Source organism: Phasianus colchicus, chromosome 15, assembly GCF_987193195.1.
Source record: "Phasianus colchicus chromosome 15, bPhaCol1.hap1.1, whole genome shotgun sequence".
Lineage (NCBI taxonomy): Eukaryota > Metazoa > Chordata > Aves > Galliformes > Phasianidae > Phasianus > Phasianus colchicus.
The window spans coordinates 16,732,711-16,759,901 of record NC_143450.1 but is presented as its reverse complement, the minus strand read 5'-3'; the positions used below and the strand labels follow the sequence as shown (position 1 = coordinate 16,759,901).

Below are 27,191 nucleotides of genomic sequence, written 5' to 3'. Positions count from 1 at the left end.
GGGCTGAATTTTATTGGCTACTCCAAGTCTTGTCTCTAGCAGGCATTGCAGCCTAGACAACGTTTTGTCCCCTTGATGAAGACTGAATCATCCCTTTTCAGGATCTAGCATTTTCAACATAAAACAGGAGAAAGGAGCAGAACAATAGCAGCAGATCAATTAAAATGTGTTTTGACATTTTTACTGAAAATAGCAAAGAGAAAAGAAACAATCCACAGAAAAAGATTTAGAGCTACCAAGATCAGAACAGTTTGACGTCTGTGACAACACACTCATCAATCCCTCAAACGCAAATTGTATTCTCATTTTTATTGAGTTGTGGGTATTAGGCAGTTTTCTCTTTATGGAAGACACTCTTGCAATGTTTTGACTGAAAAAATAAGGACAGCAGCCTTGACTGAGGGGCTGGGCAAGGTACTGTGGCACTTGGATGTCCTTGAATCAATCTGAAAGCATTCACAGAGGTACTGAAACATTTATCAAAAGGACGTCGCCACAGATGCATTTTAGAGTCTTATCTGTTTGGTTTGCCAGCACATTAATTTTCTGTTTTCAGTGACAATGTTGTGATATTTACAACACCCCTTCATTCAGTTTTAATTAAATGTCTCCCATCATATTTACTCCAATCACACCTTATTATGAATAGTTGAGTTTTGTTATTTACGATGATGCTTAGTTTTACTATAGCCTCATCACAGGATGTGTTTTACAGCTTTCTGTCTTACAAATGATTGGACATTACAGCTGCTATATTACAGATCAAGTAAAATTAATATCCCCTTTTATTTCTCTTTTTTTTTTAATCAACCATCATTTTTTAAAGTTATAATCAAGACACCATACAAGTACAAAACAATCTAACTTTAATCACTTGTTTTATGCATCAGGAAACAAAAGCTTCTCTTTATCAAGAGGGGCATCTAAGTGAGAAGTTCGTTTGTATGCACAGTGATGAACACATAGAGCAAGTATAACAATATAAATCCACATCCAGCCTGAATGCATTCGACTCCATGTGAATGAGGAGGGAAGACTGCCCTCTGGGCAGCACAGAGATGATGGCCCTGCACAACTCTGGCCAACAAAGGTGAAAAAAGCATGGAAAATACTTCATGCAGCATTGCAGTGCTCTGCTCCTTTCTCTTCCCTTGCTCTCTGCTGACCCTTACCCTGTGAAGCATCACTACGGGCATCCTTGCAAGGTGTATTCTAAAACCTTCTGTCCTCTGATGGAACACAGAGACTCAGTGACTGGCTGACGTGCTCATTTCATGTTGCTATTGGTTTCTAAAGTCATTATTTGAATTTCCAGCAACATTCTCACTACTTCTATGAGACATTCAGCTGCGCAGAAGAAATTAAGTCAGTGATTTCAAATGCTCTTGATAGAAATGCTTAAAAGCGAGGAGAGGCATAACAGGAGTTCCTCTGCTTCAGGAAGTGTTAAAACATGGAATCACATTGTACACACTCCTAGAATTCTGATTTTGAAATGATTTGAAAGGGTTTCTCAATACGTGATTGAGCTCTGTGTGGAGCTGCAGGACTGGGCTCTGTGCAAGGAGGAAGCTCTGTCCCATGAGGCTCTGCCAGGCAAGGTGACATGGGGACATTGGGGCCAACAATGGCTCAGGGCTGGATGCCCAGCTCAGATGGCACAGAGAAAGATGTTCCCTGAGGATGGGATCTGTGCTAGCACATTAAATGCAAAGTGGGACTTGGGAATCTCCAACTAGAAGTGGAGACTTGGCATTTGGAATCACTGTGTTACAGGTCACTTCCTACAAAAGAAACCCAGAGCTTCTCCAAGGCTGAACAAAGTCAGGAATGCCTTAGAAGACTGCAAAATATTATTATTAGCTGTTAAACACTTGAGGAAATAACGTGTTAGCCAGTTCAGCTGCAGGTGTCAATTCATTCTATTAGTGAAACATACTCTTGTAAAATAATTAAGCCCTACAAGTCCACAGAAGAGGTTCTATTCTGCCCTTATGTTGCTTGTGGGAGGATCATTAAAACTTTAGATACCAAAAATCACACATTGGATGAGATCTTGTAAATTCAGCAAGCCTTCAGTATTTTTCCAATGCGTGCAAAAAACTACATCACGTGCTCACATTGCTCAAATTATGTGCTAGTTTCTCTCTCAGTACTTCAGCTTGCAGTGCTGTAGCATTTCTTCCCAAGAAGAACAATAATTCCAAATGAAAAACCTCCTTAGCTTGATCCTTTCAGAGGCTGAGACAGGACTTGTAACTGCTTTCCAACATGCCTGCCACCAGTGAAAACATTCTGCAATCTCATTACAAAACCCTTTGACTCCTAACACTGTACAGAGTGGTACATGGGTTTCCATAAACCCTCAGCTTCTCTGATTGCTGGGTGAGCTGCATTTCTGCCCTTGGCAGACAGCCGCAATGCATCTTCCCTCCCCAGCAACAAGGAGAAGCTTCCCATTTAGCTTCTATCTTTTAAGACTCTCTGGAGTATCCTTATTCCCAAGCAAACCTGCTCTGCCTGCTCCTCCATCAGTAGCTCCTATCTTAGCCTCTGGAAACCAGAAAGCAATATCACAGGAAAAAGAAAGCTCATAATACTCTAAAAATACCCTATAAAAGATGTGATTTAAGTGCCTTATGCACAGATCTAATTTAAACATACTTGGCTGGCCAGGAAAGCATCACTTTTGGCACAAAATGATACATTTACCATGATCCTTTCTCAATAGGAGCCTGAGCATTTTTCAGCACAAGTTGCTTCCAACACTTGTCTGCTCCCACTCCAGACAGCTGCCTCCCAGCTACAGACACATCAGCTCCATAACCCATATCTCCAGCCCAGCCCAAGATCTGCACCTTTCCTGGATATCAAGTGAAACCATGAAAGAGAAGGAAGAGCAAAGCTCCCCTGCCCAGAGCATCCTGATTAAACGGGGAATTCCCAACAGTGCCATCTCCAACCACATGAGCTAAATCCCACCTGCAACAGAAGCCTTCTTCCATGAGTTGCTCTCCTTCCCAAGTTTTTCCTCCCCATTCCTGCCCCTCTGCTTTCTGCTAAGAGCCTGTCTTGACTTGCCAGCATTTCTAGCTGCCAATATTCTTTAACAGAGAACAAAAACTGTGCATTCAAAAACCCAACATAGGCATACATTAGGCTTTGGCATGGCAAAAATACCCATGTTTTTTAGATTACAGGCTCCTAAACATCAGAAACAAGACCTCTCCCCCCTTCCTTGCATCAGTTTGCCTTGTTTCTTCTCCAAGAATGGGACTCTAAATGTCTATGACAACATTTCCAGACCACTGCAGTCAACTTTCCCCAGCACTGCCAGAACAGGGAAACCTCCCTATGAAAGATAGGACTAGGCAGAGGAAGAGAGAATTAAGGTAATGGATGAAATTAAGTTCTTATAACTTAAAGTGTAGATATCTTGGTTCTCTCCTTCCTTATTGGAAATGTTTAAGACCAGTTGTAAATCATGCCAATAGCTCCTTACTTTGAAAATCTGAACTGAGATGACCTGTTCTTATCAGGTAAAAACACACTGGCAGTGATTTTTGACTGTATCATCTATCTTAAAATCTTACTAAGGAAGCACTTCCTTCAAAAGTAAAGCATTTTAATCCGCAGCATCACAGGGACCTGTTCTTACACCTGTGGCCAGAGTCACAGCATGACCCAATTCCAGGGGCTCAGAGGAGTGCTTAGACAACTTGGATGAAAACAGATCAGTATGTTTACTACTGCATTTCACACTGAAAAATATCACTCACGCAAATCATTTTATCAAGCCATTTTCTCAGTCACCTTGGTTATTCCCAAATTGATTGTGCCAGCAAGTGCTCTGCCGCATCAGTAAACTCCTGCACACTGCCAGACCATTTCTCAAAGTGATCACAAGAAAAGCCTGTTCCTGTTCTTCTCACCATTGGAAAGGGACCATCCCAGCACAGCACCAGAGAAGGCGCCACAACATCCTCTCAAAAGGATGCAGAATAAATTAGAGGTGTGCACAGATACACAAACATTTGCAGATATGCACAACAGCAGCAGCAACTAATCCCATAAAATCCTCTGAGAGAACAGAAAGATTTTTCATTCTTTGAAACGTGATAATGAAAAAACAATTCCCAGATGCTCCACCAGATGAAATCATCTTGTTTGGAAGTTTATAATTATATATGTTAAATGCATCGGTCCACTTTCAAGATTAGTGATAATGATCCTACATTTTTAATAAATCCCCTCATCCCTAGGGATTCAACGTGAGCTTATGCAGGCACTCCAGGATCATGGCAGCTACCTCTGCCTCAAGATGTGGCAGCTGTTTGATACAGCTGCACATGCTGTAAACAAGGCACCATAGCACAGAATAAATGGAGGACATTTGTCAGGAAGGAGGAGAGTTCAGAAACAACTCCCACAACCCTTGATGTTTCCATACAAGATTTCCAAGACAGAAAATGATGGGATGGGTGTGCAGTCCCTGAAGACAAAGCAGGGAGTTCCTGCTCTTCCCCCACAGCCTCTTAGCTCACAGCAGTACTGGGTCCAGCCTCCATGCTGCCCTCTAAATGCAGGCTGGTTCCTTTGCCCACGGGCACAACCTGGGTTACAACAGCTCACAAAACCAGAGTTGTGCTGATGTAAGCATTGCATGCAAGTTATACCATTTTGGTAGGAACAGAAGAGAAGGATCAGCCCTAGTCCTTCAAGAAACACTCTTCAAGCTGCCCTTGAACTATGATTTCCAAACAAGACCTTCATTTTCTATCTCATGCGTAGCCCTTGAGCCTTTCTGCAGGTAACCAGAGAGGCTGGAAGAGAAAATATTTAACCTCTTGGTTATGAGGACAAAGTTCTCAAGGCTTTTAAAAATCAAACAGTCAGCAGAATATAATGCTGCAGAGAAAGGCTCACAAGTCATTACTGGAGATGTTGTACGAAATGAGTACAAGCAGAAGAGAAAACCTCCTTATGGTTTTAATGGGTTTGGAATTAAGCTCTTCAGAACGGAGAGCAGCCCATAAGGGACACACAGCCTGGCAGGGCTGCATCCCACCACTACAGATGTTATAACTGATCACAAATAACCTCTGCAGCAAAAACCATCTCAGTGCTGCAAGTGAGGTATGAAAGTAGAAGGACGCACTGCGATTTCTGACTGCTGCATCCTTTACCTTCTTCCTTACTATACAGAGGAGTTCAAGCCACATAAATAGTGGAGGAACTTCAACCTTCCATAAGCATCACAAGCCCTTATGGATATTCCAAAGAACTACTCCCAGAAAATCACGCTTTAACTTGCTGTTAACACTACGATCTTAAGGTTTCACACAGCCACTCTTCCTTATCACAGTGTGAGGCCAAACTAATCAATAACAGGCTGTTAATGCCAATGAATTCGCACCAGCAGTTTGTTTATAAAATGAAAAGTTACTGAAACAGAACTAAATATTGCTTAAATCAAATTAGCTGCACTCGCAATAAATAATTAAAGCAATAAAGTAGTTCATAAATAGAAAACAATTTAATTAATTCTCCCACCAAGTACAGAAATATCAATACAGCAGCAAGAGATGGGGCATATAGGAAGGCAGGGAGGTGAGGCACTCCTGGATCTGCAGACACTCAGCCAGCACAATAGCAAAATGATTGTGTATATACAAAAAAAAAAAATCAAATTTGAGCAGTAATAGTGTACTTGGAAAGAATAAGTAGCTGTTGGGAGCCAGATAACGGGCTCAAGCAGAGCAACACAGCCCACGTGAAATACATTTTGTGAAGCTGAAGGATAGGAAGGATGGAGTAGGATGGATTATCTGAGGTAAAATCTTCACAAGCTTTAGATAAGCAGCTGTATTTGTGATCTATTCCTGCCCAAGGCTCCACGTGCCCTCTCCAGTGCTCACCATGACCACAGACATCTGTAAAGGCTTTACCTCTGTCTCCTACAGGTGGGCACCCAGGAGCACACACACACAGAGCTGCTCCTTTCACAATCTGGTATCACAGGTACACATTTTCCTTTCAGCTGAACCAAAACCTTCAGGGATGAGTAAAATCAGCTGAAACAATGGAATACAAAACTGAGGAGATTATGCAGGTGTCAGCTGTAGAGTACTGCAATGCTACAGTATTAAGCGTAGTTAAGGAAGGTGCTACTAAATACCAGCGTAACAGTTACCTTGGGCTGTTAAAGTGTTTCTGACTCCTTCGTTAAAGGAAGGTAAGCGCAGATTTGGCAATCTCATCTCTCTGCAAAGCACAGCCTTCCCCAGAGAGGGCTGCATGAAGCTATCTCGCAGTTGTGTATCACAACAAGGTACAGCAGAAAGTCATCCGAGGCCAGCCATGTCACAGAAACATCTATCAAAAATAATTCAGCACAGCTAACAGAGAAGTCAGACTGACTTTGACAGCTGAGCTCTCCTCTAACAACACTCCACCTCCGGCACATTTGGTGCCATTCACCCACGTGGGAATTGCTGCCGGGAGGGTGCAAAGTGATGCAAAGCAGACAGGAGGTGCTGCTCCTGGAGGCACTGCTGAGCACTGAGTTTCATCCATTTTTGTTTTGCACACACCCCTGCTCCAACAAAGGCTTTGCAACATGACCACCACAAAGGCAGCCTCTCAAACTAGGCTCAAGCAACACCACAAACCAGGCACTTAATAATTATTCACTGCACACCACAGCATCCTTTTGTATGTTCTGCATGATCTCTCTAGCCGTCAATGAGATGGGAGACCAAGCAGCTAAAGGCCAAATTTGCAAACACAGCCAGGTGCACAGCTCCCAGCAGAACCAGAGCAGGGTGAGCCTGGCAGCAAGAAGAACACACGAGGGAAAGGCTCCATGAGCAGGTCTGGCCCAAAGCAGTGCAGCGGTGACAGGCAGGAGGCCCTGCTTTTGGGGGGATTTGGGGGCAGGTCAATATATCTGAGCAGAAGTGAGGATTTAATGCCCTGCAAACCAAAGCACACTGCAGTCTTTCAGTGTTAAAAGGAGACCCCAACAACTGCTGCAGCCCTGGGTATCCCTTTAGATTTGCTCTGATGAGTACACCTAAGGATGTCAAGTTTCATTCCTTTGCAACATTCAGAGTTCAACAGGAAAACCACCTGCTCTGAAAACATACATAGGAGAAATAGTAGCATCAATAAGCATTAGCTGCTGCCCAGTAAATAACTTTCCCAGCAAGCAAATCCATCTGTTCAGCTCTTGGTCTGCAGTCCCTGCCTCACCTTCATGAATGACTAATTTGATTTTAAAAGATTTAGATCAGCAAGGCAGACCAGACCCAGGGCTTTCTTCTTTCACAGCACTAGGGTCTTTTTCTTCTTCTTCAAAACAATCCTCTTGCTCACCCATTCTAATTGCCACAGGACAGAAATTGCCTCTTCCTGACCCTCCTGCGCCTCCTGTTGGGTTTTCCTTCTCAGCATCAAGCAGGCTCTCATGCAGCCTTTTCATTCTGCTGCTTTTCTTTCAAAGAGGATCTGATTCAACTTGCCCTTAGCCAGTAAATTTATTTCCAGATGAGAGCCTGAAAGCTCTTTCTACAAAGACTTGAAGAATTGTTTTTCTCTGCCTGCCCACACGTGATGCAACATTGCAGTGCAAGCCTGGCAGGAACTAGTGCTCTTGAAGGGCTGAGATTTGCAGGAAACCAAGCACAGCCAAGGGCAGACCTGCAGGGCAGACAGCTCTGCTCCACACACCATCGGCCCGGGTCACCCCCAATCTCCTCCAACATCACTGCTGTGTATACGAGACCAGAAATAAACAGTCTCATTTTTAGTTTTAATGCCTCCCTGTAATGTTACACTGAATATCAGGCAACATCAGAAACACTTGTAGACAAGAGGTGGAACTGCACTGTGAAGAGGGGCTCTGCTGGGTGAAGGACAGGAGCTCAGCAAACAACAGTCCCTGAGCCCAGGTCCCCAACCTGCGTGTATTTTTAGCAGCTTACTGTGGCTGACTCAGTGTCATCTCCTGAACCCAGACAGCACTGTTGCCTTCCACTGCAGAACGTATTGCTGGCACACACACAATTTCACTAACAGCTTTATTTTAAGGATACCAAAATACTTTCACCACCCCACGCAACGTTACTAAGTTTATTTGGCGTTATCCTCACTTTGTACATGAGAAAGGTTATTGCTGTAATTGAGATAATACAGAGGCTTTTAGGACAAAAAGGCCATATTCAATATGAATTCAATACAAAACTCTGAAATTCATTCAAAAGCATGCACGCAGCCAACAAAGATACAAGAAATTCCTATTAATTCCTGCTATTCTCAGAGCTGCATGAATAGAAGTTGAATTATTTCTGAAGCTCAGACTCAGCTGGAGGTATTAGGCTCCAAGCACTCAAGATGCATTTCAGAGTCTCCAACTCAATGAAGATGGAGGGATAGGGGTTAGCTGTAACACAAACCCAGTGCATCCATACATTCAGCACCAGTAGTGCTGATATAGAATAAAGCATCACAGCACCAGAGTAACAGAGGCACCAGTGCCTCCTTGCTGCTGTCTCCTATTTTTCCCTCTTACAACTTGTATCAGATCAATGGATATTACTTTCCCTTTAAACTTGCCTCACTGAAATCATGACAAAGGCACAAAACAGCGACCGAATGAGGTTTGCACACAGAAAGCAAAGCATACCAAATCACTCAGACTAATATAGCTCCAGGAATCAATAGGAGTATTTTTAACCACTCTCATAAATCTCTGCTCTGCTTCTGCTACTGGAAGTACCAGAATAGATGGAGTCTCTCAGGCATCAACAGAGTCAGATCTGCAGCGCTTGGGTGTGCTTCTGCAAAAGCCTTTGAAAGAGGCACCACGACTCCCTGACAGACACAGTGTGCCAGGGGCACAGCTCACAGTCTCAGTGCACCAGTCACTCAATCTTAAGAGAAACAAACAAAAAAAAAGACTAGCTAAAAATTACAGAAAAGGCACCAACCATGGAGAAAAACACTAAAAGCTACACTACAGTTTTGGAGGATAATCTGCAACTTAAGTGTCTTGCCTTTCTTCCTTCTTTAACATATGCACACTGTTATTTGAAGCTTATCAGAGTCGTTGGGATGGGATCAGCAAGGAGCACAGAGTGCCCCAGCAGGCAGCCACGAGCTGCTATGTATTAAGGCTGAATGCTAACCAGGACCTGAAGGATTTGCTACTGCCCTGCAAGGGAGAGGCACATCATGGCTATGAGATTACAGAGGATTGACGTTTTGCTAGTGTTATGAAGTTAAATATTGTAATTAGTTTTAAGTAGATTTTTATCTTGGAAATCACATCAGCTTTGGTGATGTTCACATCCCAGTAAGCCACGTTGTCCTGTGTCCCCCCACCATAGAACACCCCTAAAGCCTTGGCTGCTAGGTCAGAGTGTATATATAAATAATATATATATATATTTTTAAAAGTCCTACATGTAGCTAGCATCATATTAAATATTCTCTGTCAAAACTGTCATTTTGTTTTTGGCCAAAAAAGAAATATTAAAAGTAACTCAGACAAAGGAGATAAAGAAGGGAGACCTGAAGGTCATTTTTATCTTAATAGCTGGAAAACACACAATTAGATTTTGACAGCAAGTAAAGAAAGCAGAATGTGTTTACAGTAACACAAATCAGTAAATTCCATTCAAGAATAAAGAGCTGCAATCCAATATCTGACAATTGCCATTAACGTTCTACACCTGACAGACTAATCCTGCACTCAAGTTCCCCTGGTTTCCTTCCATCTCAGTTGGCATAAAAGATACTGCCTTCTCCCTATAAGCCTTGACTTCCACATCCTAGCACCTGATAAATAATGGGCACAGAATATAGATTTTTATCTTAAGAAGAAAATCAGCAATCACTAACCAAACCCTACCTAAAGAAACCCAACCCCATGGTTTTACAGAACATTCCCAGTAGCTCCAAGGTACGCTCATGGAAAGCTCAGATCTTTCTGCCATATGGAATGCCTCAAGGGAGATGGATGGTGCCTCTGGTGGCATCAGGAATCTTTCCAGAAGTTAAAAGGAAATACTGCCAAAGGTGATATTTGTGGAGAACAACTCATTTATCTTCACAGCAGCATTTGTAGCAATAATTGAGAAATATGCCTCACTACAGATACGGTGAATTACAGAATCACAGCATCATCAAGGTTGGAAAAGGCCTTCAAGATCATCCAGTCCAACCATCCACCCACCACCAATATTTCCCCCCTAAAACATCTTCCTTTATACAACATCCAAACATTTCTTGAATACCTCCATGAACACTGACTCAACCACCTCCCCAGGCAGCCCATTCCAGTGACTGACCACTCTTTACTAATTTTTCCTTTCCCAAATATCCAATCCAAACCTACCTGCTGTGACTTGAGGCCATTCCCTTCAGTCTTATTGCTGTGTTTAGCTTTTATGTTTAGTTTCATTTTTGTACATGAAGCAGCAAAATCTAAACTCATCTCTTCTCAATGGAAATAAATTTAAAAACTGAACTTTCGTATTTAAGTCAGCACAGGTCTCAGCTTTAAAAACTAATAATTCTATTAATTCTACCTTATTTTTGCTCACAAGGAGTTTAGCTACAAGCTGCAGCAGCTGTAAGGTAACTTCATAAATTATACATTGTTGAGGAGATTTTGCTTGTGCAAAGAAAGAGTTAAGATCTAAATTAACTAAGTGCAATGGATGTAGTTCCTAGTGACAGAGAGGAGGGACAATAATGGCTGTCCCATCAGTGCTGCCTCCCCCGGGATGCCATGCCACTGCTGCCCAGCTTCCCTCCCCTCCCTTCTCTACTCCAAATCAGTCTCCTGAAAGGAGCAATATGGTTGTTTTGACAGAAATCCTGTTATCCCATGGGAATTCCTCTGAAAGAATACCAATAGGTTTGGTTTAAAGGAAGTCTGAAGCTTACTGCTGCAAAATTACAAAAGTGAAATGGAAGCTCCGAAAAGGGAGAGCATCATTAGAGTGCCAAGACAATACTGGTTTATCTAAACAAAAGAAAATAAGTTGGGTAATTTTAATGCTTTTCCCTGCATTTTTGTTGTATTCATTTAACAAAAGAATGTCTTTGTTATGTCATTCATTCTATTAATTGTGATACCTGCAGCAGCTGAAAATAATGCTTCAGGCTTTCCAAATAAACAGGGAGAAAAGACACCATGGCAAAAGTCCATGTTGGGGCACACATTCGGCAAGGACAGCATGCACAGCTGCTCTCACAGCAAGACCAGACTCTTCCCCTCTGGTGAACAAACACCTTGTGAAATAATCATAGAGCTCCTGCCTGCTGGAAGGGAGAGGGGTGAGGAAGAAGGCAGGGGACTTTAATTATTGCTTCTGTTTTAAAATACTAGAGGTGCCCAGTTAGAGATGTCTGAAAGATGACAGGCTCATCTAAGCAGCTGCAATACAGCTCAGCTCTGATAAACATGCCCTGATGAGCACACTTCCTTTGAAGAGTGAATTACAGCCCCTGATACACAGATCAGCAAGGATTTGTTCTGATGATGCTACTTGTATCAGGTGAACATTAAGAAGTGGTGAAGAGCTGTTTTTAGAACTACTGCATTCTAGAAGAAATCTTGTCAATGCTCACCCTGAGCTGGATCAGCTCCCCAGCACTTCCACACTCCAGAGATGCTTTAGGACATTCCAATGGCAACTGCAAACTCAGACTTAAGGAAATGCTCACTTAGCAAAGCCTCTAATCCAGGTGACCTGTTTTGAATACATTTAGAGATGCTGTCCAAATACAAACCCTCAAGCTTTGGGGGGGCATTTATTCTACTTTCAAATCGGAAGTAGGGGACTTTCTGCTTTCCACATTCCTTTACCACTACCTTCATATGACACTTCCCTCTAAGATGGTGCTTAGTACTGAGAGCAGTCAGGGCTTCAGGGATAACTCAAGGTACCTGCATGGGCTTTATGTTGGGACTAGCAGCAAGGAGTGGCTTGGCAGTGGTTTTGAGACTAACAGACCACTATGAACATTTTGCAGCCCATGATGCTAGCTTACCCTGTCACAGTGGCAGAAGCAGCTATAGAGATACAAAGCATTTCTGTACAGTTACACAGTAAGGACAATGTAGTCCATTTAGTGTTTTCCCTGTGTCAATCATTTTATTGCTGAACTTCCCTTGTAGTTGAGACACTGCTCAAATCCCCACTCCTGCATGCTGGTACATCCCATTAGTATCTACCCCTGCTATGGGCACAGGAATACCCAGCTCACGTGCCTGGCAGCACAGCTGAGCTAATTGCAACAATCCCATCCTTTATAAATCATTGTTTCTCTGTACAAATGTATCTGGCAATGGATGATCCTTCATTGACAAGGATGCCAACAGAGACAGACGTGCTGATAACAGCTGCACAGGGCTGCCTCTAATTTCTGGCTTCATTCATTCTATTCCCAGAGAATAAAGTTTGCTATACTGTTGGTTTTGCTAAATGTGGTTGATGAACTTATTTAATGGGGTATAAGGAAGAGTTAAAACCTAAAGCTAGGACTACGATGTAATTTAAGAAAAAAATAAGTCAGTGAAAAGAAAGACTATGGAAAACAAAACAGGAAACTTACAAAGGATAATGAAAGATCCAACTTAAGTAGCTCTGAGAAAAAGTGAGTTTAAATCATTCAAATATGTAAAGTAAATTCATAGTATAGGTTACATCACAGACTTCCAATGGCAGAAGGAAAACAAATAGATGAAGGGTCACTGCATACTATTGCCACTTGCTTTGTGGTTGCAGTGAGAAGCTAAATTGAAATCTTGTAAGAAATGACATTTTGAAAAACTTCCAATTCTGCAGATAGAGAACAGGGCACTTTTTTCCTTGTTGTACTTTTTATTCCCCAAGCAAGAGCATAACTTCAAGTTATTATCTGCTGGCTGCACAAGGTGTGTTTCAGCTGTGGTCTTTCTACCAACTATTCCATACAACAAACTACAGCAACAGACACTGATAACCCAGCAGAGCTGAACCTATACACTGAATAAAATTAAAAGACAGGCTGCAACTTATCCCTTTTGAAGGAACAGGCTCTGAAATCTATAGGTCCTATAGGTCCAGAATCACTTTTCGCACACTGATTTCATGCTGGTAGAATACGTAGCTTGATTTCTTAAGCATCCAGTAGTTTTCTATGTAACCAGAAGTACAGCTGGACTGGGATTCAGTCCTCCTGAATGTCTGCCCCTAGGATATGACAGAAGTCAGAAGGAAGACACATTGTTAACCTCACCAAAACTGAGAGGTTAAAAGGAGTGATCTTAAGACAAAGCACCTCTGAGAGGCAAGGGTGAAAAGACGACGACAGGGCTGGGATGTGAGGACCACAGCCCTATTTCCGAAATGAACATGAAGCCTGCCCCTTGTACCTCATCCCACAAGGGAAGTGGCTCTCAGTGGTTTTAATGCCTTACAGTTGTATGCAAAACAACAAACTGTTCTCACATTCTCCTGCAGATCTCATCAAACAGCAAACAAGCGGTATGGCATAGATAAATAACCACTGCCTTGTGACAAACAAGGAAATATTTATGGAAGGCTATTAAACCTTGATTACTTGTCTCAGAGACTGGAGCAGACTCAGAATCACCAATCAGCTCTGCTGGCAAAATACATATTTACAAATGCTTTAACTTTCAGAGTTTACCCAACGGACCAAAATGGCTTATTCAGTCTTTTCTAGCTCTATTTTGGTCCACCAAATACAGTAAATGTGCTGTTAGGTGCACAATGAAAACCCTTTTAGAAAAGTAACTGCATCACGTTATGCACTCGAGTTCTTTTCAAAACACCAAGAACAACTGGAACATTTTACAGACTCATAATTTCCTATTAAAAATATACTGGCATACTAATCACCGAGCTGAAATCTGGCTTGAAAACGTGCACTCTGAAAGAAACACTCACCAACACAACAGAGCCCACCGATGACATGTTCATTGGGTATTTCCTACAGCAGCACCCAAGGACAGCTACAGTACCAGTACCTGCCCCTGGGGTTTGGTGAGAATTTGACACAGTGGAAGATGACACTGGACCTGCAGGTACTTACTGCAAAAGCCACCAACGCTCACCTTGTAGCCACTGCCCTGACAGAGTCCAGCAGCACCAGGAGGCAATGGAAGGGCAGCATTAGCACTCTCTGCTTCAGCTGGGCTAACCTGGAATGCTTGGCACACCACTGCTATCACAGGTAAAGGCCACAGCCACCTGGTTATGGCTGCTTGAACTGAGAGAGCACGAAGAGGGTAACTTCTGTCTTCATTTATCTCATCTTTGGGCAGTGAGTTGAAGCCCTGGAATGTTAACTTAATTGCTCTGCCTTGTGATAAAAGCTCAGTTTAGGAAGAAATGGCATGCTGATACCTAATAACTTTAACTGAAAATATACCGTGCTCTTGCACATTAAGTGGCCTAGCAGCATATTTCAAATCATGACTTAAATTCATTGAGACCAGAAGCAATCCTGGACACCGGGCTCTCTGACTGTAAGCCTGCAGTCTGCTATTTTGCTGGTTTTGAGACACAGTGGATAAAAAGACCTGAATATTTACATACTACACTCTGCTGCCTTTACTAGAAACACCTGCTCATTTCTCTTTAACCCTCACAAAACAGTTTATTGTACTGTGGTCTGGTAACTCAGGGTTTCCAGCAAATATGCACCTTTCAACACTGTTTGCAAGCCCTCTCAATGGGAGAGAGGCTTCCACATCGTGCACTGGGCTGTGTAACAACTGTATTTGACTTCAGTGATTTACCAGCAGCCCTGTCTAACAGGGGAGGGCTGGGAACAGAGATCAGGGAATGCAACTGCAATCCACAAAAAGGGCAGCAAGAAGGATCCAGAGAATTACAGGCTGTCAAATCCGACCTCAGTACCAGGGAAGATTATAGAGCAAATCATTTCAATTGTCCTCTCTGTGCTATGGGATGACAACTGAGTGATCAGCTGCAGACAGCACAGGGTTATGAAAGGCACATCCTGCCTGGCTTACCTGGTCTTCTTCTATGACAAGATGACCTTCTTAGTAGATGAGGGAAAGGCTGGAGATGCTGTTTACCTGGTTTTTAGTAAAGCATCTGACACTGTTTCAGCATTCTCCCAGAGACAGTGCCTGTCTGTGGCTTGGACAGGTGCACAGGTTGCCAAATGAAAGTGTGTGCCAGATTCAGAGGCAAAAAGGATGGGGAGTTACTTAACCATGCACAGAAGAGGTGACAACAACAACAAAGGAATTAGAAAACAGGAATGCTGAAATTGAGCTACCTAAAGCCAGGTCAAAGCAAGGAAGCTGCCAGACTTTTTCATGTGATAAGAAAAGGTTACAGCTTCAGGTAGCACCAGGGGAAGCTTAGATTGGATATTAAGAAGAATTTCTTCATGGAGGGAGTGAACAAGCTCTGGAAGGGGCTCAGTTTTGTTCAGAATGTTGATGGTGTTTGCATCCACTCATCCTAGCTCAGAGCCCCATGCATGTGTGCATAGTGCCAACAGCTACAATAAGGCAGTATGGGACCACTCACTTCACTGATTATTAACTACTGTGGCTAACACCAGCAAATGAGTCAACTCTTTTGGGTCCTTCTCCCTCCACACGGTTTTACTGTTAACTCACATCACCTAGAGCCATAAAATATAACAAATTATAATTAAACACTGATGCTGACATACACGGGAGTGAAGAACTTTGTCCAACCTCTACTCCCTCTTTGGATTAGTCTGCCTCTACAGATATACCAACTTGATACGTACATAGTGTACACACAGAGGTATATAAATATATATAAATCTGTGTAGTACCTTTAAATCTAGATGTCATTTGAATTACCTGACAGTCAACATCTTTTGGAGCACAGCTATTGATTTCCAGGAGATCTGACCGGGACATAAGGAACAAAGATTTCTTGGACTCCAGCAGTAGGAAGAGAACAATGGGATGGGAAATTAATAGGTGATTTACTATAAAAAATTACAGCTGATTGCTTCATTGTGTTCCTGAAGAGGCTGAGGAGAGAAACTTGCTGCTCCCTGCCAAGTTTTAAGAGCCTTTCATCTTCCGTGGATAGGTGGAAATTTGCAACGTGCAAAAGGAAAGGATGAAGTCAATAGAATCTCTAAGGGGCATTACTGTTTTATAACCATGACTCAGTTTTTCATCTAGGGCATAAGTGGCATGTCATGAAATTTTTCTTAAGCTATTGGCAGGATCCTCCACCACTGCTGAACTGATGCATGCCCAAAAACTTTCAATAAAACTACTCCAACTTCTGAGTTTTCTTTTCTATACTTCTTTGTGGTGACCAGTAATTCACTACAGCAATGATTTCGTATCATTAAATATACAAAAATACCAATAAGACTTTCACAATACTGAGCTTGTGACTACTTGAAAGAAAAGGCTTTGACCTTTTAATGCTGAAAAGATAGCCAAAGTTTGGATCTTTATGGTAGTTAGATATCTGTTTGAATAAGCGTAGAGTTGCATCTCATTTAAGATTATATGGACAAACAGAGTGGAAGCAATCTGCTTGAACATTTCCTGGCTGAATGGTTTAAAAAGCATCTTTTGACACTAATTTGTTGAATGGATGATTGTGTGCAACATAAAAACAAATTAAAAGTTTTACATGTTTGGACTAGATCTTCAGCTAGTAAAAAGAAAGAGGTCCATTAAATTCAGCATGGCTTTGCTCGTTTGTGCCTGAAAATCTAGCTCTGTGCTTAGTGACTATCCACACATATGGTCATGCAGTTCTGGTCTGCCTACAACTTATTCTGGGTACTGAGCACCAAAAGCCAAAAGCAGTAGGAGCATTTGTCAGCTCCAGCAGTTAAAGAATCACACCTTATGTGGTTAATTATTCAGGCAAATCACCAGATGCCCCTTATACTGAATGTACAGAATTAGATGTGGAAGTGCATGGCTTTTATACAAGTTATTTTCCTCTTTAATAGGAACCAACAAGTATATGTTCATATCTACTCATCACACAGTGAAATCTTTATCTTCGAAGTCAAGTCCAGCCACTGTAAAGCAAAAAGCTCACAGCAATGCCCTTTGGAGCTTGGGCTGGCACTTCTGCTTTGCTATGAATTTTTTAACCTCCCAGTTTTCTGCTCAATGCTCTTCTCACTCTTTCACTAAACACATGCATCATCCACTGGCCAGCATGAACTGCAGCTTTCCTTTCAACCCCTGTTCTTGCCCTGTTGTGTCCCATCAGTCCTCTTGCACCTTTTCACCATCCTCAGCAACTGATATACTGAAAATACAGGTTATTAACATTTTTACTCAATTTCCCTTTCTTGAATGCTACAAGAAATCAGCAATAATATCTGGCTAATATCTGATATCAGAGACATCCACACCTGGATAGAAAGGCCAGATCACACCCCACTCACCTCCCCAGTGCAGGGAAGTCATCTGTTCAACATACACTCATCGAAGTACCAGCGGGCACTGAGATGAGAATAATTCAGAAAGTAAGAATTTTGAGGCAATACTGCATCTTCCCTGCATGGAGGCACAGCTGTGCAGACGTATAGAGTAAATAATTAGAAAGTATTTAGATAGAAAATGTGAGAAGGCTGGATAGTTTGGGAAAGCCTGCCTGCTCTATCTTGCTTCCCAACATAAGTTTATAAGAGCAAGAAAACGGTATTCAAATCCTGTGCTTATTAACCACACGCTGGGTTTTGTTTTTCTTTTTAAAGAAGGTATCACAAAATCCTGTGTCTCATGTCATGTTCCTTTTTCCATTATAGGAGTATAATGCAGATGCAAACCGCACTGGGTTGTGTCTGAGAGCAAAATTTCAACTCGATGGGATTAAACGGGAAGTACAAAAATATTGTTGCAGCTTCTAATCAGCTACCAGAATGAGTTTTTTTCAGTTCACAGAGCATTTTTAGTTTCAACCAAACAGCAGCTTGACATCCCAGGAACAAAACAGATCTGCCACCTCTGCTGCTTAAATTCAGAAAGAAATCAGTCTTCATACATCACAGAGGAAGGTGTCTGCCAGCTGCAGCTAGGGAGGCATCACCCCTCCATACCACAGCAATTAAAAGTTCATGTAATTATATTTGATCCTGCGCCCACAGAAGCCAAAGGAAGCCATTCATCGACTGCAATGGGCTTTGGAGCTGCTTCAAAATTTCTCCAGCACATGCAGTCCTGACTCTGGAAACCAAAAGCATCCCAGTTTAAACAGGCTTATCCACAGCTGAAAAACACAAGTGTTTTCACATCTTTCTTCCATCTAATAAATACAACCCTCCTAGTCCAGACAGAAGTGACCATCAAGTGCCTATTAAAAGGACTATTTGTTGAAAGAAATAAGTACAGTGAGTCAGTGTTTACCCATGGACCATTTGACAACAACCAAGGCTTTGTTTCCTTTGAAAGAAGGAAACACCTTCAATCTAAAGAAATCAAGCCTTTTGCCCAAAAGGAAAAACATCTGAGAAGTGTAAGCAGGACTGCCCCCCACTTCAGCAAAAACGTTTAAAATTGCCTTTGCACATCCACAATCACTACGTAACAAAAGCAATAATAAACGTAATAAATAGAATATGCTCTTATTTATGGTGACTTCTGTCCGATATTTTTAAGTTTTGTTTTTTCAGCTTTCAACCACAAAGCCAAATGTTCCACCAGGGATGGGGAACAACATTCACCTTCTCCAAGAAGAAACATGCAGACCTCTTGTGATCCTCTCTAGTTTCCTCAAGTGAAAACAAGTCATGATCCACAACGATTACTACTCTAAAGAAGAAAGCCTCAATTTTAAAATCAGATCACATAACGTAACAAAATTTATAATAGATTATTGTGGTTTTGTTTTTTTTTTTTTTAAAGATTCCTGTTGTTTTTTTCTAGGCCTAAGTATATCTGCTCTGCAAACACGGAATGCTCACCAGGTTCCTGAAGGAGACTTGTTGGATTGTTGTACAGGAACTTCTGAGGACTGACTCCAGAGATGACGATCCTGAAGCATTGCTGAGAAATCCCCAGGCAGCTCAGCAAACCCACCGGCTTTATTGACCAGTGTGTACTTACATGTTGGCGTTTTCTTCCCAAATTCCAAGGAATCTGCAGTCCTTCAAACACCTCATTTCTGAGACCGCACCAAAGGGCAGTCTTCTTGGCTACCACCCTTTTCTCCACTCCCCTCCACACCTGTATCTAAGCCTGCTGACTGATAACTCCTTCAGCAGAAATACACTCAATATAACAAGCTTTTGTTTCACTCTCAAAAAGTGCTTTCTGTTCAGAGATTGCTACATTAAGCCCTCCAAACAGAAGTCAAGCCTTGCCCACTCTGTGAAGACAAAAAAATCCACCTGAGCCTGGAAATTCAGTGTTTAGAGCCACTGAACTCAAAATCCAATCACTGCTCGCAAGGAACATTTTCAAAGCACCGGCACAACCCATAAACTCGGTATTACTTTCAAAAATTGCTATTTGAATTCTTAGCTGTTCTGGATACTTTCAATGGTAAGTAGACTTTGGAGACCCAAATCACATCTCAACACTTGTGGTACTTTCACAAAATTTTGTTCATTAAATCCTTTTTCCACCAGAGCAAGACTGGACTCAGTCTGTACATCAGTAATGAACTGCACCACACACTCTACAGTTAGATAAATGCCTCCACATCCAGGAAGCAAAGCTGTTTCTCTACATCTCAAATCCACTTCAACAACCGAAAAGCCCTCCTCAAATTGAGGCTGATTGAAGTCTGATAAAACAATTTCCTCATCAGAAAAGTGGTAGAAAAATCATTCAGCAGAAGTTTGGTCAAACATACACATGCCAAAAACCTGGGCTAACAAAATTTCTTCTACAGCAACAGCTATTATTTAAATTGTTCAAGTCCCTCTGCTGTCTCAGCCTCACTGGGCTGCAGAGCCCTTGTCTGGAGAGCCACAACCACCATGAAAAACACAGGAAATCCAATCACTGCCCAGATGACAAGTTACACTCGTACCTGACCTTTCATACGATGAAGCAGTGCTAGTTACAACCTCTTTCTGATATACAGGATGCCCAAAGCAATAGAAGTAGTTACTGAATAAAAACAGGGAAAGCATTCATTTGTTCAACATCAGAGTGCCTCCCATTTCACATTATACCAACAGAGATGAAACAAAACTGCATGAAAACTTTCAGAAAAGTTCACCTAAACAAAAGCAAAAATGAGTAACCAGAAGGAGCTCCTTGGCAGCCAACTCTAACACAGCTGCCAGGAACCACCAGTGAGCTGCTCACAGCAGCAAGCAACCAGTCACTAACACCAATGCAAAAGGGTATGCAGGAGCAGAAGCTGAGCTCAGGGCACCAGCAAATTCACATTCAATATCCTTGAGGGGAATTCTGGGGGGGAAGAGGGTAGGGGAGGAGGATTTGAACCATATAAATGCATTGAAAGCCTGGTTCAGGCCTTTTTTCCACCCCTAAAATGCTCCCGGGGTCAGAGTTCAGATCCTCTGCCAGCACTCCAACTTTGACTTGCATCCCCAGGACTGTCATGCAATTCTGTGCAGGCAGAAAAACTTTGCATTTAAAAAAAAAAACCTACAAGTCACTACTTTAAAAAATCTGTCAGGCAAGTGCTAGGAGGCAGCCTTTGAAGTCTGGCAGCAGTACACCCTTTCAAATGTGTAAACTCATGTTTGTTTTAAGAAGTCACTGCAAGAATACTCGACACCAACAAGCAGATTGAAAGAAAACTTTCCTACCTTTTCTTCTTGTGACTTCAAACCTTCCGGATACCTATAAGGAAAAAGAGAATTGTTTGTGGTTTTTTGAAAAGTACAAGAATTGTTCAAAGGCAGCAAGATCAGAAATCCCTAAAAACATTAGTCACTGTCACAGAGAGGCATCCATGAAGCTCTACACAGTAGCTGAGTAATTGCAAATAAACATTTAGGTTTGTTCACAAATATTTTGGTAGATTAATACATCACCTGAAGCAATTCATCATTCTGCAGTAGGTTACATGATAGGGCACAATATCTTTCTTAAAATTGATTTTTTTTTTTTCAGTTGTTAAAAGGTTTTATTATTTTTATTAATATACTAAGAATTTGGGATCAAGGGGGAAAGAAGATTTAGAAATTTGGTCAAACATATATACACATGCCAAAAACCTGAATAATTTAATAATATGTCTCAAATACCTGAATAATTTAATAACCAGGGTACTCGTGCTCACTTCAGTATTTTCATACCTACTTCTGCTCTGTTTCTTGCAAAGCATCACTACCACCTCCCACCATACACCTTTTAAAGACACACACTGCTTAAAGTCCCAGTGGGTACTGCACTCTCAGACAACGTTATCTACTTATACTAATGGTGATACTCCAGGGTAATAGGTATTTAATTCCAAGTGGGAAAGTTATTTACAGATTAATTACAAATAATTTCAATTTCCATCACTAAAATTATTTCTTGTATCCAGTATTGAATACAGCGGGGTCAGAGACCATCCTCCCCACTACCTGCTGTGTCACATTAACCTGGACACTGCCTGCTCATACAGGATCAGCCCCCCTGAGCACAATCCTATATCTGGAAGATCCCAAAGATGCTCAGGTGGATGCCAGCACAGTTTCTACCAAAGGAGCTGGGGACTCATCAGATGGCAGCACTGGTGCCAGCAGCTGCTTTCCACCCAGCCCCATGCTGGCACTCAGGACTGCCCTTGCTGCATTAGATGAACCTTCACTAACAGCTCACCTTTTGATAATCTGCTTCCCTTTTTTAAAAGTTGTTTTCCTATCCACGTCCCCTACAGCACAGACACGGGCAACAGCAGCAAGCTTTCTGGCCTTGCACTAAACACTCATTAAGGAGTCTTTTTGTCTTGTGGATATGCTGTATTTAACTTCATTTCACCCCCTTAGTGTTCATTGCTCTCGGATGTTTATCTGAGAATGAAATAAAAAGGTGTTTTCTCTCCTCCTTTTGATAGGAAAATAACACACACAGCCTTCCCAGCCACCTGAGCCTTCTGACCCACCTGATGCTTATTATGGTTTTTATTTGTGCTTTGTTTGCACTTACAAATAACTCCCTGCAGACCATGTTTAGACAAAGGGAAGTAAAATAGTGTAGCATGTCAGGAAATCCATCCACTCGCTGCCACTGGAGCAACACAATGAGAAGAAATAGCTTTTCTAAACAACAGAAGGTAGAAAGAAGCAAAACAAGCTCATGGAGTAGCAGCAGCACCTGCTCGGCTAATTCCTGCAGGCCTCGCATCCCCAAACCTGGAGGCACCAGGCAGGATCACATCAACACAAGGAGTTTCACACACAGCACATGGCTGCAGCTATTAACAGCCCTTTCTGTCCTGTCACCCCGGGCTCCAGCAGTGACATCAGGGCTCCCAGCCAGGCCACGCAGGCAGGGCCTGGTCCTCACTGCAGGCTGAGGATGGAGCCCATCACGCACCTCGGCCAGGCCTGCTCCATCCCAGAGACAAATGCAGCTCATCCATCATCACTATTGGTGTGCACGCCACAGAGGGAGATTCTCTCCCCTACAAGGGACGTAAAACTTGAATACAAAGTTCTCACCAAAAAGATTATCAGAAAGGCAGAAATAGGCTCTTGGAACCCTCTGTGCTAACAGAGAGAGAAATGAACAATAAAAAGGGGTATTTGCTTATAAAAACATTTATTCGTTATTCCCCATAGGATTCTACCTCAGTGATCTTGAGAAATATGTGAAATGGCAGTCAGGATTAGTACAGACTTCAAAGCATTTATCCTCTTTAGGCTGCAAAGCTCCGAGCTGTGTAGGCAGTTACACTCCAGGGACCTCTCAAAGCTTTTCAAAATATTAGTTTGAGAGGTGGGGCACAGGATGAAAAAACCCAAACACAGCCTGGTATCATTAAGCCCGTGTACATGTAATATATGCAAAAGGGAAGAGTACTTTTAAAGTTCCTCTGGAGTCCCTCGCTGCAACAAGCTGCTTGAATTCTCTGCAGTTCAAAGGCTCAGAAACAGTAAAACTAATTACGACTATTATATTGATCAAAAGAAAAAAAAGACAACCATGCACTACAAAAAATTCAAGTGTCAACTCTCTTGTATTAAATACCCTTTTGGTATTTCCATGAAAGAGCTGTAGGAAAAAAAACAAAGGTTGGTCTTCAAAGTTCCCCTTCTTTCACGCTGCTTCCTTTTATAATAATAAGCTCTAATGAATGTAAACTACCCCCCAAAAAAAAAAACCAGACAGTATACAGAGGAAAATCTTGATGGCAATTCAACAGGAGAACATGAGGTCATGCTGCAAAGCATCGCTTCGTTACCTGGGAGAATAACAGTGCCTGGTACACTCTGTTTCACAGAGAAAAGGCCAACAGTACTGAAAGCAGAAAGTATTGCAGAAATGTAGACAGGAATTGAGAAAGGGGACAAAAAATACCTGACAGCCATGGTAGGACTGCAGCAGCCACAGAAAGGCATCAGCTCCAGGTACAAACAACTCAGTCCCCCCAAGTAAAGTGGAGCGACAGCAAGGACTCGTTTTGTTCTTAGTTTGCCTGAGCCTCATCATTTCATTTTTATACCACAGAAAACAAGCAATGATGCTAATTTCCCTCCTCGAGGGCCTGCTGAACAAGGCGACCTTTCTATTAATGATCTAACACACTGCTAAGACACACTGCTGGTCCAGCTGGCCACAGGCACAGCACTGTGACGGCAGCAATCCTCACAAAAAGGAGCAGCCTCCCCCCTTCTTTGAAGTGTAAGATGCCGTCCTCCAGTAAAAATCACACAAGTTTTAATAACATTAGCAGAGAACCAAACCGCTTTGATAAAAATGCCATTAAAGTTCTCAGATGCACTGCCTGAGGAACATTGTTCTGCAGAAGACATAAAGCAGATGGTTATATATTAGACTTATTTCACAGCCACCTTTCGGTGACTGCAAATTTCTTTAACTAAAAATCTAGTTTTACCAGAGCATAGATCATAAGTTTTCAGTGGAAAAAAAATTGTCCCTTCTATAAAACTTCACAAAAACTGTAGCATTAATGCAACAGAGCAGTTTTATTTGTCAAGGCTCAATTTTGGCACCTATTTCCCTCCCTTTAAAGTCAGATAATCGAATGCAGAACAAAGGCCCCCTCTGCTCTCTACGTGAAGTGCCTAATCATTGTTTATGTGGAAATCAATGCAGTATGTTTGCTCCAGCATTGCTTTTCACAAGACAACTACCTACTGGAAAACTGCTTTCTGAAAGACTAACCAAACCAGCGCCTACAAATCAGAGCAGTTGCAGTGTCATTAAGTACAATTATTAATTCTATCCAGGTTAGATGGAACAAGGAAAAAGAGCAACAGCTCACTGCCTTCTATTACAGCTTCACTCCCCCAGTAGCCACCGCGTGGAAATGTTACACACATCCATGCGTGATACTCATGCAATTTAATGGCTTTTTTGCACCAAGTCTTTTTCTGCTTTTGTAGAAAGGGAACGATGGTTTTTTTGAAGACACCATTGAGATGTCCTGCCAAGACGTAATAGCCAGTTTACATTACAGGCTCCTGATTAATGCTAAATCATGGGCGCACAGAGTACTTCTGGAATAAGAATCACATTTCATTCAGGACAAACACAGGGAGGTAGAAAAGATTTGTACAGAGTTAACTGCAACTACACATAGGGAATTCATAATGTTACACACTGCTCGGTGGCTGAGGAGCTAGAAATGGATTTACTGGCAGTCATTAGTGATGGATATAAGAGGGAGTGCAGAACAAGGCTCCCCATCCTGAAACACTGCTGAAAAGCATGCAGAGCCCAGCACTCTCAGGAATTACACTCAGTAATAGCACTTTATACCCTGTTTCTAACTGAACTGCAGTGTACATTCATAATCCACCAAAAGGGAGCAGAAAACCTTCTGTAACTGTTTTTCTTTTTTGTCCCCACACATCCACATGCACTCCTATGAAAATCCTGGCATTCTGATTTGAAGAGAAGAGTGAGAACACTGCAACATTAGTAATTAAACCGTCATAATTACACCTGAAATCAGGAAAGACAAGTTCCTGTCTGCTTTCCTTCAACTGAAACCAGAATGCCACTTCTTATAAACCCCCCCACACAGGAGCACATGACAAGCAGCAGAGCAACAGCCCAAAATAACATTTTAAGGAGTGAATCTTTACAACACAGCGCCTTTGTACTTCTGTTTCTTTCCTTAATTCTCTCCCTTTCACACACCACTGTTTAGATATTTCTAAATGGTTGTGCATTTGCTATTCTCATCACTCAAGCACATGTCTAACATGTACCAGGTTTGGTACCAAACAGATACAAACAGTCCTTTAAGGGGCAGTTTACAGCAATTCAAAGGATCATTTTGCAGTGTTTTCAGTCTTGTCCCTTAACACCAATGTTTATTTCATCATGAAATATCCTAGTTAATGAGGTTATTTACTTAAGATAACTATAAGCAAATGCGAGTGTAGGGGACTTGGCCAAAGCCAACTAATGCAGTGTGTGGAATAGATGCAAAAGAATAGGTAACATTTCAGACCCACGGTTCTGCTATTGCTGGACTGTAGCAATCCTCTTAGTAAGTACTTACGACAGGACTGCAGTGCTTGCACTTAGATAAAGCAAATTCAGCACGTGCAGCTGCACTCGTGCTGGGTCTATCACAAAGTCAGACATTACATCTGTACACACACCAAGTCTCCAGGGATGTGCTCCCAGGATCAGCTAAACTGCTGTATGATTTCCAAATATACAGCCCTAACTCATTTAGCAAATTAATAAGAAAGTAGCTGTTTTACTAGCAGAGTGTTATGGAAGGGATCATTCCCCCCCCCCCTTCAGAGCATGTTCTTCCTTATATCAAGTAGGGAAGCCAAGAAAATTGCACTGCCACCTAATGCAGGGTGGGTGAGCCACTCTACGTATGGGCTGCAGCACATGCAGCTGATAGGACAAATAGGCAGCTTGCTTTAACAACCAGTCACAAACAGTATATTTTTAAAGAACAATGCTAATGAGACAAAATATCCTCCTCACTTTTTTTGTCCAGGCACAAGAGTAAAAAAAAAAAATCACAGTAGTGTTTAGAGAAAGCTTGGAATTGGTACAGAAGTTAGAAATCTAGATTTAAACTGTCTGGTAAGAAAGAGAGAAATCTTTAATGTCCCACATCCCACGTTATCATCTGCTCACACATATGGTCACCAATTGAGATAATTACTGCCTCCGATTTTACTCACTATTTTTGGACTTCAGACTAGAATCTCAGGTGGAGCTTCATAAATTTCCACATTGTGATTTGGAAGCTCACAGGAAGCCTGTTTCAGGAATTCCAAGTACGCAGATGTATCCTTTCTAATATAAAAAGCCAAGAACTGCCCTGCTTGATGCTAGAAAGTACTGTAAGTCACGCTGCCTTCCCTTAAAAGCCACTGCTATAGCCTTTTGTGAATGGAAGATACACTACATTTGGGAAAAAAATGGTCAGTACTTAGTATTTTAAGGTTAATTAATTTCTGAAGAGAACATCAGAAAACACAGCCCTCCAGCACATCATACCCAAGTTAAAATCATCTCAGACTTTTTTTTTCCTCCAAATTGCCAAATAAGTTTTACTCTGATGTTATTTTCTGCTTCAGGCATATCTCAGCATTTCCCCACCCAGATACAATTTTTCACAGTTGCTTAACTGTGACATTAGAAACCAATGCAAATTTGATTCCTGCTGATCAGTCTGTGCCACTGCTCAGCAGAGCCGGGTACCCCCATCCTCACAGTCCCTCCATCCCTCAAGAGGCAGCATTCAGACCTAAGCCAACCCAACTCCAGATGAAGGACCCTAATGAGTATCCAAGCACCATGAAAATATTCCACAGTACTCTCCACCATGGATATGCTGATACCCAGGGCACAGAAGAAAAGCTTTTCATCTCCAAAGGGATAATACACCAGTTTAGATTTGGTATGGTCTACAAGCAGCAGTTGCAGCTTGTTAGAGATGCCACAGATGCACGTAACAAGGAGTGGGTTATCAGTAAAGCTGAGTGATACAAAAATAAATGTAGGCCTTGTTTGTCTCCCTTCACCTTCATTA

At 42.0% G+C, this 27,191-nt stretch overlaps 1 protein-coding gene across 3 annotated transcripts in view; it reads right to left on the bottom strand.

Annotated features, from left to right (window-relative positions):
• The window catches only part of FSTL4 (follistatin like 4), a 195,438-nt gene that overhangs the window by 159,163 nt on the left and 9,084 nt on the right, over positions 1-27,191 (bottom strand). For all 3 annotated transcript variants that reach the window (XM_090150865.1, XM_031598441.2, XM_090150866.1), the window contains exon 3: positions 20,809-20,842. In XM_090150865.1, the coding sequence (XP_090006991.1) occupies positions 20,809-20,842 (34 nt within the window). The remainder of the gene's footprint in view (positions 1-20,808; positions 20,843-27,191) is intronic.